Source organism: Salarias fasciatus, assembly GCF_902148845.1.
Source record: "Salarias fasciatus chromosome 23 unlocalized genomic scaffold, fSalaFa1.1 super_scaffold_20, whole genome shotgun sequence".
In the NCBI taxonomy this organism is placed as follows: Eukaryota; Metazoa; Chordata; class Actinopteri; order Blenniiformes; family Blenniidae; genus Salarias; species Salarias fasciatus.
In genome coordinates, this window is record NW_021941230.1 from 10,640,262 (window position 1) to 10,653,763 (window position 13,502).

General features: G+C 46.3%; 1 protein-coding gene across 2 annotated transcripts in view; it reads left to right on the forward strand.

The window, feature by feature from the left end:
* Nucleotides 1-10,651, forward strand: part of LOC115383873 (E3 ubiquitin-protein ligase Midline-1-like) — a 52,064-nt gene extending 41,413 nt beyond the window's left edge. For both annotated transcript variants that reach the window (XM_030086074.1, XM_030086073.1), the window contains exons 4-10: nucleotides 1,732-1,839; nucleotides 3,562-3,710; nucleotides 4,191-4,318; nucleotides 5,302-5,445; nucleotides 8,002-8,163; nucleotides 8,260-8,467; nucleotides 8,553-10,651. In XM_030086074.1, coding sequence (XP_029941934.1) covers nucleotides 1,732-1,839; nucleotides 3,562-3,710; nucleotides 4,191-4,318; nucleotides 5,302-5,445; nucleotides 8,002-8,163; nucleotides 8,260-8,467; nucleotides 8,553-8,898 — 1,245 coding nt within the window. In that variant the 3' untranslated portion in view covers nucleotides 8,899-10,651. The remainder of the gene's footprint in view (nucleotides 1-1,731; nucleotides 1,840-3,561; nucleotides 3,711-4,190; nucleotides 4,319-5,301; nucleotides 5,446-8,001; nucleotides 8,164-8,259; nucleotides 8,468-8,552) is intronic.
* Nucleotides 10,652-13,502: the final 2,851 nt, after the last annotated feature.

The window sequence follows — 13,502 nt, forward strand, 5'->3', positions numbered from 1 at the left end:
CGGTGAAAGGAGTGAACTTATGGAATGCTCTGAAACAGGAAATCAAAGACTTAAGAAACCTAAAATAAATCCACATTGGTTAAATATGAAAATGAAAACTAAGTTGTTGCGGGTGAAAAATTTGATTCAGTAAAAACGAGTTTTTGAGTATTGTTAATTGTATCAGTTTAAATTATTTGTATGTAAAGGGGTTAGATATAATAAGATTGTTCTTCTTTCTGCTCCTTTTCTTTCGTTTGTGTCCAAACTGATGACATTGATGTATTTTCATCATTTTTTGTTTTTGTGTTCTTGTTTTAAATGAAAGAAACAAATAAACTAAACTAAAAGGCCCAAAATCAGTAGCTCTTGCTGAAAATCCACTTAATGAATAAATAACAGTCCTATTAAAACTGCTCAGTCATGTATTCAAGCATTAATCACAATGCTGAGACAACAACCACATTTCACTTCCAGACTCAGTGTTTTCATGCAAAAAAAAAAAAAAAAACACGAGAAAAAGTGTGACTATTTTGATGTATTCTTAAAAATAGGCTCACTCTATGTAGAAAGAGCTGAGATTCCTCACTTGCTGAACCTTTCACAAGACTGAACTATCGAGAAACTATTTCTTCAGTTGGTGTATTTATCGACAGAAAGTACAATTCAAAAGGATTCAAGTACCCAAAGCGAACTTTTCTTTTGATTGTCGAATCAGAACTCTGTGTGTTTGTGTGTTCAGCTGATCAGAACTGAGAGGAAACAGTGGATCTGCTCTCGTCACAGAGCTGCTCCACAACCGGAGAGACTTTATCAGCCTGAACTCAAAAATAATTCAGAGTCTTACCTTAGTTTCTTCATTAACAAAAAAAAAAAAAAAAAAAAAAAACCCTGTGGGTCTTCTTCTATGGTGTCAAATGGTGAGTTTCAACCTGCATGGCAGAGAATCAGCGCCATCTACTGTTAGGGGGTATGAATAGACCTTAAGGATTTTTTTTTTTTTCCCTGATAATGACCCGTGACCCACTTTTCAGTCATGGCCTGGTTTACACGGAAACCACTGAAAATTAAACTTATTGGAAACGGTTCCCGAGGTGGAACTTTTTAAAAACACTCGAACCCCATTTATAAGGAAATTAGGGGAAATGCAACTTTCCTGAAATACGGCGAACAACATCATTTCTTCTGTATCTGTGAGCAGAATGTTCAAAATGTTGCAGTCTAAACAAGAAACTTTCCTGAGAGAAAACACAAAAACAATGCGCTTTCACTTGAAACGTTTTTCACTTTTAACAGCACAAGGAAAGTCTTTTTCAATGTGGAATTTAATGTAAATCATGAACCTTACAGAATTAAATCGATTTCCGAGTGTATTCATATTTCAGACTCTCGACTTCGGCTGACAATGCGGAGCATTATGCAGTAAAATGCAGCGAGACGTCACGACCCTTGCGCGAAGCTTCTTTAGGATATTACTGCGTGACGTGCCGGCTCTCTTACAGCCGACGCGCTCGCCGCTTATTTCACTCGTCACTCAGCACTTCAGCCAGCGGGAGGCAGAGCCTTCCGAAGGCGCTCCATCCTTCTCGAGTGTTTGCCTCCGGCTCGGAGTGCCGGCTGATGGATGGAAATAACATCCTGTCCCTCGACCGATATGATGTGCAGCGACTGCGCGTACATACTTCTATATTTCCCAGCGAGCGCTCTCTTCTTCATCAATCTCTCTAATACTCGGCGTGCATTGGTCTTCAGGTGAACGCGTCCCGCCAGGAGGGCAAGCTCATGGAGGAGTGCGATGTCCTGATTGAAATCATCCAGCAGAGGAGGCAGCTCATCGGGAGCAAGATCAAAGAGGGGAAGGTGAGGTGAACCCCGACGGCGGTGAGGATTATAGAAGCAGATATTTGTTTTCCTTTGATTTGTTTCGGTCGTCTTTCACAGCGCATCCCCGGAATTTCTCATCCACCTGGAAGCCGCCCAAATGTCAATGTGCCGTGCGTCTTCATTATTCGCCTTCGCCGCCGATTTATCCGTGCTGTTGGAGCTCGCATCCGTCCTTAGCATCAAATGTGTTGTTTAAATCAATCAGTCAAGCGTCGGTGCACGTCGATAGTGTGAATACCAATCAAAGCAAGGCTCGAAGCGTTCAGGAAACATGACAAACTTGAAAACAGCAAGCCGAAAAACTCAAAGATTTCCTTTGAGGACAGATGTGAGTTAGCGACCAAGCACTTCCCGTTTCCTGCCACAAAAAAATGCAACAGTGGTTGTGTAACAAGGACCTATCCCTCCATCCTCAGAGCATAAAGCAAATATGCCAATGTGTCCCAGTTCCAGTCTGGTCAAACAAGTGAAATCTACCATTCATTCGGTGTCTTTTCACAAGTTTTGTCAATCCGCAGCGCTCGTTTTGAGACAGGCTGCCAATTCCACCGCTTCCGATGGCTGCCGTTTACACAGAACGACACGACCTTAAGACACCATTGGAAACTCGTGTTCCACCCACCAGAGCCTCCTGACCCGAGCTCTGCGTCGCCGACAGACGGCGAAGCCACTCAGAGGAGGAACAGAAGGGAAAATCAGACAGACCGGCCAACAGCAGATCCCAGACCATATGGGAGGGCATATTTACTCGTACTCTAAACCCAAATCATGGTTTTTAAGCTGTGTCTAATGAGACTTGGAATGCATTGGGGATTTTTTTCTTTCCATGATGTTGAGCAAGCTTTCTGCCATTAGGTCTGCAATCAGAGAGGATTCGGAGATGGATACAAAGATTTTTGTTTCAGGCCAGACAAATTGGATTCTGGAGAAGTGCACGATCAATAATCCAAATGGCTTCTTTCTGAGGCAAACTTTGTGTTGTTACGGAGTATTATGTCGTTATTTTTTTTTTTTTTTTTTTGGAACGTACCGATGACTTTGCAAAATGTCATGGTTTAAAGCCAAGATTAGTGTTTTTGGGGACAGAAGAGGATGACATGTCCTTTGACCTCAATCCATGCTCTGCCCCAAATCCGTCGCTTAAAATCTTTGCTCATGAGAGGTGGACTGAAACCGAGGGGCAACTGGAGAGGAATAAAATCCCAGATTTGAGTGAAACAGGACGTCACATGTCACACGGGGATGAAAAAAAAAGTTGTATAAGCTGCCACGTTCTGGTTTGTCCATGAGAGTTTGAGTGGGTTGCAACAGGAGTTGAAACGAGAGGACAGACCGAGTCAGTTCACTGTCCTCATAGCTTCAGCTGAGGATGACCGATGTCATCATGACCTTTGCGAAAACGCACCTTCAGCAACGCTCACAGCAATTAAGAAAACACGAAGAAATAGATGACGGTCTGCATCATTCAACTCAGGAATCTGACCTTTCCTTGTGAGAGCGAGTGTTTACACCTCTCGCCGTGTACCCATAAAACCTCCGTGTTTTTTTGGGTCATTTCCTGTCATCGGGTCTCATTAGGTTCCCGTCTCTAATGATCCACAGCAGCTTTCTCTCCCAGCTGAGGGCAGGCAGACAGCCTGCCGCCCGAGACCGAGGCGGGAGGAGGAAGCCTAACGAGAACTTCGCGCTTCGTTCCAGGCTCAGAGGCTCCGCAAGCTCGCCCAGCAGATCTCCAACTGCAAGCAGTGCATCGAGAGGTCGTCGGCGCTCATCACGCAGGCCGATCAGACGCTGAAGGAAACCGACCATGCTCGCTTCCTGCAGACCGCCAAGAGCATCAACGAGAGGTCAGTCGGCCCACACGCTGACCACACGACGGGCTGGAATTACTCAGCTTTAGCGCACCAAGAGTGTAGCTTGGGGGGCGGGGGGAGATTAAAGAGAGCAAACAGAGCGATGCCGAGGAACACTTTGGAAAACTTTGTGTGCTTTAACTTCCTTGACAAATACAAGAGGGCTATCATATTTTATTCAGCTAAATCTCATCCCCACTCTCTGCTTAAGCTTTCTGACTAATTGATTTGGCAATTGAGAATGAAACCTGGAGTCCATTATGTGCACCCTCTGGAGAAACAAGAAGGGAGCGACATGAGAAGAAATCATTATCCTTTAGTTCCACAAACAAAAGAAGTATTTAGACAAAAAAGTTTTCTTTGGATTTCTTCAGAGTCTGGGAAGTCCACTCTCTGTGGATGCAAACTGCAGCTGCAAGATGCTGTAACTTTCGTTCACACTGGAAAAAATAACGCCTCTTCGTGGTGACGCAGGGTTTCCATGGCCACCGCTTCGACCCAGGTGCTGATCCCCGAGATACACCTGACCGACACCTTCGACACCTTCGCGCTGGACTTCACCAGGGAGAAGAAGCTGCTGGAGAATCTGGATTACCTCACCGGTAAACATCCTCACCAGGGCCACTCATTTCATGCTGTTGACGGGCAGAATCACAGATAAAATCCTCCTTTTTTTTTTATTTATCTGTATTTTGAAGGCACAAATCCTAACTTATTAACTCAGAAATTAATTTTCCAACATAAATTCCCAACGTTCCATTTGCAAGGGACCCATCGAAACGTCGCTGGGTGAATTATAGGGAACGCCGGGGAGCAGAAAACACGGGCGGCATTGGTGGTCTGTGAAAATGGCCGACTATTTATTCACCGCGAAGCACGAGGACTTCGCCGGAGGGCCTTTCCCCGCTAAGTGAATCAGCCTGAATCACTCCACTCTGTGCAGCCACTCATGACAGAAGGCCCGGGAAAAGCCAGAGAGTGACAGGCACAGAAAGAGACAGGAAGTGGCTTCACAATCAATTTAAGTGTGCCTTGTGTATCTGTTTTTCTTTACCTTGGATTGTTCCCTTTCTACTGGAGCTTTCATGGACTGAATACAAAAAGCGATCCTTTTTATTCATTCCTTGCCAAACTAAATATATTTTAAAAAAAATTAAAAAAAAAAAGGCTTCCATGAATCAATACAGTGAAAGTGAGCCAATCCTGCGCCTCGAGCTCACGTAACGACTTGCATTTGTTACTGCTTAAAGAACTGTGATAGTTAAACTCCCTGCTGTTAATGTGCTTTTTTTTTTTTAATCTTAATACTTTATTATATTTCCTCCACGCAGCTTTTAATGCTCAACCTACCAGTCTAGTGGAAAGAGCACACTCGATCCTGTGTTTAATGAAGCCTGTGAGCTCATAAACTGAGCCAAATGAACACGTCCGAGGTTAATTGGGGCTTCTGTCGTCGCAACAGCCAACAAACTTTGAGAGTGTCAACATAGTTGGGAGAGCAGTGTCGGTATTTGCAACTTTATCCAAACAGTCCGCCAGCGCAAAAGACTTGAGACGACGGAGCGTTTGTTTTCACTCTTCGCAGCGCCGACCGCTCCGTGCATAAGGGAGGAGCTGTGCACGGCCTCCTACGACACCATCACCGTCCACTGGACGTCCGACGACGAGTTCACGGTGGTCTCCTACGAGCTGCAGTACGCCATCTTCACCGGACAGTCCAACATCGCCAGTGAGTAGCAGAGCGTCCCCACAGAAAACTTAAAACTTTGTATTTAGTGAAGAAAAAGTGACACGTCTGCCAACGTTCGCCAACAATTTCATTCATCCGAGCTTTAAATTCTCTTACTTTTCAGTCCGGTTCTTTGAGTTGTGGTGCATTTGTATCTGTGACTACCCAGGAGAGTCTGTAAGTGCGTCGAGATCTCATTTGCTTACCTGAAGAAATGATGTTCCCTGGAGGGATTCGTACGTCTGATAATTAGCCGCAGAAAATGTCAATTCAGCATGAAACACTGGCCTCGGAGGTACAACAATCTAGAAGTACTGAGAACAGAGGCGTCCCTTTTTGGACGTCTATCATTGATCTGCCATCAAGCGCAGACCCGTTAACGAGCCTTTATTGCAATCAGGTGTGCTAAAACTAGAAGAGACCAACAACAGGCAGGGTGGGGGCCGTCCGGGAATACAGCTTGACATTTAAACAAGACTTTATTTGATAAAAAGAAGTTTAAAGTTTATTGTTCTTTGTTATCTACATGTAATTTTGACCTCTTTAATTCAGTAAAATGTGAATCTCCTCAGACTTTAGAACAGTTTGTGAGTGCAAAATCCAACAGGAAGTTTTTGAAGTGCTGGTTTTGGAGCCTGATGAGCAATTAAGTCATTAAAAAGAAAGGATCCCAAATATTACAAGCAGGAAGTGGTTCCTGCTCATTGATCGCGCCGCGGTGCTGGTGGGGTGCGAGTTCCCTGAAGCCAGCCGCGAGTCGAAGTGCTCTTGTTCGAGCCGAGATAGCAGTGAAGTGGAAACGGAGCCTCCCGAAGTGAAGCCCCTGGCCTTTGTGCCGCTATCACCTTCAGATGTTGTCACACGTCAAACGGCTGTGGCTCGTGGAGGATGACGGGGGAGAGAGATGAGATCTGGGAACAGCGGCGCCGCAGTGCGCACTGGTAAAAGATTAGGCCTCCGCGGATGAGTGGGACGTATGGGAACGTGCAGGTCTGAGTGACGCCCCCGAGAGTGAGACGTCTGAGATGACAAGCCCGAAAACAAGCCTTTGACGCTCACATATTGACACGCTGTCTTTTACGACAGAGGGATTTGTGGCACTTATCTTAAAAAATACGAAAATCGCAGGCGCGCTCAAGCAAGAAACGGCACTAAACGGGGTCGGGGCATCGGCAGATGAGCGCTTCTCTTTTACTTTCGATCAAGGCTCCTTCGGTTTTCTTTCCAACTCTCCTGACGTCAGACCTTCGCCACCTCCTCTTCACTGGATCGCAGTTTGAATCGCATTCACACTCCGCCGCCGCTAAGCTAACGTGACACTTCCGACTCCGCTTCCCCGTCGCTCTCTGCTCAATAGGCCGCCGTCATGTTTCTCTCCTCTTTTATCACATCCGCTAATGTCGGAGGTGTTTGCATCGGAGTCATGTGCCAGAGGGAGATTCTTCCCCGGGGAGCTTTTCCCATGAATCATTGTGCACGGAGCACAAGTCTTGTAACGTTAACGCAACAACAACATCTTTAACTCTCTAATTGGTCCGTAAAGCTTTAGAACCGGCATCTCACCAGGGGAATCCATCATAAACTCTTTTTCTTATGTTCAATTACTGTTTGATGTGCAACATTCTTCAAAATCCTAATGGATGTTTTCATGTGCCGCTTTTCTTGTGCGGCATTCATCGTCGTAGTTCTTTTGGTTAATGAGACTCAGAATGTTTGAAAAAATCCGATATTAACTTCCTTTTTTCTATTTTAATTAAAACACAGCTTTTCATATACATTGTTTGATCTTTGCTGCAAAAACACTCAATATCCTCACATCTAGATGCAAATAAAAACGAAAGACAGTGGTTTGAAAATCTCATAATACGCTACGATTCATTAGGTTGTCTTGACCAAAATGTTTTCAAACGATATCTGGTGTTATTTTATTAACACCATAATCTTTGTGCATTGCTACCATCAAGTTTAAAATGACTTTATCTCATGATTCAGAGAGTTACTTCAGACATTTGTTTTTTTCTGGATCATTGAAATACTGTATTTTTTACCTTTGTGCATCTTCCTGACCCCAGTTTTTCATGCCTGAGCCGACTCGTCTTCACGAAACACTGAAAAGTGAAGTGTGTTTGTTTTCACTGATCGCCGGTTAATTCCTCGGGCCAAGAAAAGAAACAGAGCAAACCGTGGCGGGACAATGCGCACCCACACAAGCTCCAGGAAGTGGTGCTGCAGTGTCAATAAATAAGAAACACATACCGAAGAGACACACAGAGAGAGGAAGCGAGAGGGGGGGGGAACAGTTCTGCTATGAAGCCAACGAGGTGTGAAGAGTTTCCTCTTGTGCCTTTTTCATACTCTCTCACCTGTTCCCGCTGACACAGCCCGAGCGCTGTCCTCTCCCGCTGCAGTAAATCACTCCTCTCCAGGAAGCCTTCGAGTCGCGGCATTTTATCAGCCAAATTGATTCCTAAAAATAAAACAAAAACAAAAAAAACAAAAAAAAAAACCTTGATTGTTCTCTGAATGCGCCCTCCGCCTCTTTCTGTTTGCTCGCAGGTCTGTGCAACTCGTTGGAAAGCTGGATGATTGTTCCCAACATCAAGCAGAACCACTACACGGTGCACGGTCTGCAGAGCGGCACCAAGTACATCTTCGTTGTCAAGGCCATTAACCAGGCGGGAAGCAGGAGCAGCGAGCCGGGAACTCTGAAGACCAACAGTAAGACAATCGGAGCCGCAATCGTACGAACGGACATTAAATAAAGCGAACCTGAAGAGAAAAAAAAAAACCGCTGCTCTCTTTTCTCACAACCAGGCCAGCCCTTCAAACTGGACCCCAAGTCGGCTCACAAGAAGCTGAAGGTGTCGCACGACAACCTGACGGTGGAGCGGGACGAGACCACGTCCAAGAAAGGCCACAGCCAGGAGCGGTTCGCCAGCCAGAACAGCTACGGCGTGGTGGGGAACGTCTACATCGACAGCGGGCGCCACTACTGGGAGGCTCTGATTGGAGGGAGCACATGGTAGGAGTCGCAGGGTCAAATCCCCAGTCGTCCTGAAATCTGACTCCGAGATGTCTGAATGATTCATTCTCCCTTTCCTCCCAAGGTACGCCGTGGGCATCGCCTACAAATCCGCCCCGAAGCACGAGTGGATCGGCAAGAACTCGGCCTCCTGGGTGCTGTGCCGCTGCAACAACTCCTGGGTGGTGCGCCACAACAGCAAGGAGCTGGCCATCGAGCCCTCGCCCCACCTGCGGCGCGTGGGCGTGCTGCTGGACTACGACGCCGGCTACCTGACCTTCTACGACGCGGTGGGCTCGCAGCACCTGCACACCTTCCACGTGTCCTTCGCGCAGCCCGTGTGCCCCGTGTTCAACGTGTGGAACAAGTGTCTGACCATCCTCACCGGCCTCCCCATCCCCGACCACCTCGAGGGGGTGGAGCCAAACTAGCCGCCGAAGCCGCGCCCCCCCCCCCCCCCCCCCCCCCCCAGCGAATCGGCATAAACTCATTATCTCCAAGCTGCGCTGGGCGAGAGATTTGAAAAAAAAACAAAAAAAAACAAAAACGCTCATCCCTGGAATAGAGAACAGAACAGTGATCCATCCTCCTTAATTCCTACCGATCCGCTCTATTTACCCAAATTAAATTCTGCTGGCGTGCACCCTCGCACCCACAGGCAGTGACAAAACGGCAAAAACATAAACAGTCTCCACTTTCGCAGCGGCGAGCGAGCGAGCGAGCGAGCGCTCCCTCCAGAAGAAGGTCCGCGATGCATTCCCTCCTTAGACGTTCTAGATTGGGATAAATAAGCCACGAGGAAGTCCCGCTGACTGGAAATCAGCTCTGCCCGCGGAAAGTCACCCATGCGCGGGAAAAGCCCCGCGGTGCTGTTTTTTGTCAAGCCTTTCAGAGCTCATTTTCAGTTTATTAAGATTTCTTAAAAGCAAAACAGGAACGCTGGTGAAAGTTGCAGTGGACTGAGAAGAGGATCAGAGGATTGTGGGTAGGCGGAGGACGGCGCTGGACAGTAAAAATCCTCTTCAGGTGCACTTTTGGGTCACGATGAGAGAAAAGGAAGCAAGCCACACCTCAATGCTTTTTTTTTTTTTCCTTCTAATCATGTCTTCATCATCTTGTGAGACATAGCACTTTGAAACCCCCCCCCCACACACACACACACACATATACACACACTACAAGAGCTGATGTATATTTTGTAAATTCATCACTCCCCCACGTTTTTACTCTCAGCCATCCATTAAAAAAAAAAAGGAACCAAAGTAGCCCTCGCTGTCTGTTCAGATGAATTCAACTCTACGTTAATGAATGAGGAATTATTTTTGAAGAGAGAGAGGAAATAGCAGTATTATGCCGATATTAAATTCCCTAGATGTTGTTTCTTTTGCACATTGTTCATACTTTTTTGGTAGGCTATCGCGGTGCAATGAGTTCATCGACGTTTGGAAAGGTGTTGTGTCCTCTTCGGCCTCTTTGTGTTGTTGTTTTCCTTCCATTCCAACATGTCTTAATGTGAAGTGCACGGCTGTGTTGCAGGCTGTTTATTCAGGAGACTGCAGGTTCAAAGAAATGCACATTTGGGTGAGAGTTTTTACTGCCGGAATGAGTAAGCATAGCTCGTTACTAATAGCACTCGTGGTCTTTTTACGTTTATTTCAAACTCGGGAAAACTGACTTCATCGGGACGACATGCCCACGCACACAAGGGCTATCCTCATACCCGTCGCACGGAGCGACAACCATCGCGATCGGCGCAGCCTTTACTTTGATTTCGCTCGTTTGTTTCTTTGCATCTAAGTGGTAAAACAACCGAAACGAGACTGAGCCACTAACGTGAGAAAGTAATAACACCTCCCCAAAAGGACACAGTCGAATCCGTTTTCCTCCGATTTTAATTAGCTCCGCTTGTAATAATGTTTTACAGTGACAATAAACTGGAGTGGCTGCATTTCTCATTGGGATTTAATTGAAGGCAAACAATCTGTCGTTCGTTCCCGCGTTTCAATGCATTGAACCGTGTGTTTCACTGTATCCGATGCAAATATATAGTGCTTAATTTAATGTTTTCATCACGGCCATGTTGTCATATGTTCCGTCTTTGTGGGCATTTTTATGGATTTCAAAAAAAATAATAATTACAACAGGATACAAGTGCTTGCACCACCGTGGTCTGAGATAACAACTCTATGGAGAAAAAAAAAAAGAAAAGAAAATAATAAACATTGTTGCTTTTCACACGAAATTGTACTTTCTTTGGGGGGGAGGGGGGGGGGGGGTGAAGTAATATGGCGGCGTTTGAGAGAATGTCAAGAGCAGACCTCATAGAAATAAAAATGAAATTAAAAAAAAAAAATGGGGGACAGAGATCACATCTGGAGAAAACCTGAGGCGGTCTCAAAATCAATAAGCTCAGAGTTTGGCATTTTTTGGTGGGAGCAAAGTTGTGGGAGCAAAGTTGTGGGAGCCCCCCCCCCCCCCGGCGAAGGCGCTGCGGCTGCTGCTGAGGAGGAAAAATCAGCGGCGGCGATAAACGCAGCGGCAGAGGAGGTAAATCACGTTGAATATCTCACTGCAGTGGCGTCTGTCAAGAGATGGGATGTACCGGGCTGCGAAGCGAGCAGTCAGTTCAGGTTTTTGGGTGTTGATCTTGAAAAAAGCAGAAAAAGCTTCGATCACTGATGTCTTTCCGTGGATGTCCTCATGGATTAAAGTCTCAAAATATTGGAGCATTTTAAAGCAAAGGAGTGAAATGATCCTTGGATCAAGAAGGTGATTATAAGGGTCTATTTTCTGTACTTTTTTGGCTTCCTCGTGTTTCGTTACCTGCGACAGCCTGTGGACCTGCCGAGGTGTCAAACACAAAACCCTCGCCTCGTGTAAAAATTACAAAGAAGAAACTAATTGGAATTTCTCTGACTGCTGCTTGTAATTTGCTGACAGCAGATGGCAGCGATTAGCTGTGCGGCAGTTCGAGAGCTGGAGGTGAAACACTGCGAGCGAATCCGGAACAGCAACTGTGCTGCAACTGTACGAACCACAAACAAATAAACCGTCCTCTGGAGGGTCAAACCTCATTCCAGCTCCAACAAATCCAGTTTCAGGGACGATTTAAAGCCTCCAAATTTCCAAAACGTCGACCTCATCAAACATTTGAGGCGTGTTCTCTCCAACAAAGTCTTCGAATTTGAGGCGATTTAGCGGAAGTCCTGCCAACGCCCTGGTTCCTCACACACCTTCAGAGTTCTGCACTTCTGCACATCAGATCAGTTTTGCCAGCGTGATACAATCTGACTTGTGATTTTGATGAACCATCTGCCAGTTTTATTCTGTCCCACTAAAAAGAAACAGATGCCGCAGCAGAGCCTGAACGTCCTCGGCAGCGTCTGCCACGGCCTTCGGCCCCCTCGGCTCGCTGGAGTTCACTTCAGTTCAGACGTTTCCCACGGAAGAGGAAGCTGTCGAATTTATCATGCGAGCTTCCCTCGGAAGTCGGGGGGGGAATGATTTTCCAGGACGGATTGTTCGGACACGGGTCAGCTGAAGCTGTTTGTGCAAGCAGTTAGAGAGGACAAACCGGTCGCCATCAGCAAATAACGGAAGTGTGTGTTCTATAAATTAACCTCTGACCTCTCTGTTTTCGGCCCTCCGCGGCATTAAAGTGAGCTACGCGCTCTCAGTCTGATAAATAACTCCACCTCGCTACATTAAACGCGAATCAAACTGAATCTCAATTACAGCACAGGCGAGCGCTCGGCGGAAGGCGCAGCGACACACTCCACACTCCGACTTACCGTCTGACTGCAGTCACGAGGACGCGTCGACGCAGCGGATTCGCGGCGGAGAATCCGAAGCACGGGTCGCGCCGATCGTGCCTTAAATGTACAGAGTCGTGTATCACAGCGTGAGTCCATCTGTGCTTTTCTGGAGGGGAAGGAGCCGTCGCGGCGTTATTTTATGATGTGTTGATTTCCATAGAGAGCAATTAATCACAAACTCCCGACCGCTGTTTACCTAAACCCCAGCCAATATCCAGAAAATGCCTTTACTTTATGGAGAGGGGAAAAAAAGTCTCCATTGCTTAAATTTTGACCTTTCCTTCTCGCTTAATGCGATTTGAGCCAAGTTCAGCCGTTAAATGTGCTTACCCACCCACTCCTCTGTTCTCATGTATGACATTTTAAAACAATCGATACTGTAACCTAATGTGTCTGGGGATTTTTCCCGCTCAGCTAGACCAAGAGAAAGAAAAATAAATAAATATAATTTAAAAAAAAAAAAAAAGCGATTGAGGACCAAGTATTTTATTAACCTTTATCAAGGGATGGATTTGCCGAGCTCTGCTGTTTATTCCTGCACACTCCCGATTCACGTGACGCCCAGCGTGAACGTCCGGCGGCTGAAACAGAGCAGTCATCTTTTGTTTCCAAGCCTCAAGGGCACCTTGAGTAAGAAGCAAAGACTCGTTCAGTTTTTTTTTTCCTTCTTCTTCTTCTTCTTCTTCTTGCCCCCCCATGGGAAGCTGAACCACTGACCTCCCTTCAAAAGCCCACTTCACTCTCCTTTAGGCAAACACTGTCCCATTTTTGTACATAGCATCAGGCCGGAGTTGGTTCAGTGTGTTGCTGTTTGTGCTGCACTTGTCTGGGCAGACTTGAGGCTCTGCAGTCCCCAGAGGACTCTGCTGTTTTTTTTTTTTCCTTTCCATTCGAGCCACAGCTCACAGAGAGAGAGAGAGAGAGAGAGAGAGAGAGAGAGAGAGAGAGAGAGAGAGAGAGAGACAGACAGCCTCTGCCCTCCTGGGGGAGATGTGCATGTACTCTCCAGGCTGCAGCTACACTAATGTGTGCATGCGATAAAGCAAGTGTATCAGTGGCTTCTTCGGCAATTGCAAGTATTTTTGAAATGAGAAAATAATAGCAAACTCCCCGAGGAAGGGATGTGGAAAACGGGGCCGAATTTTGGTACAGAAGCACAGGAACAAAATAAATCTGGGTCTCGCTAATGCATTACAAATTCTAATCATCTGTTTTCTCTG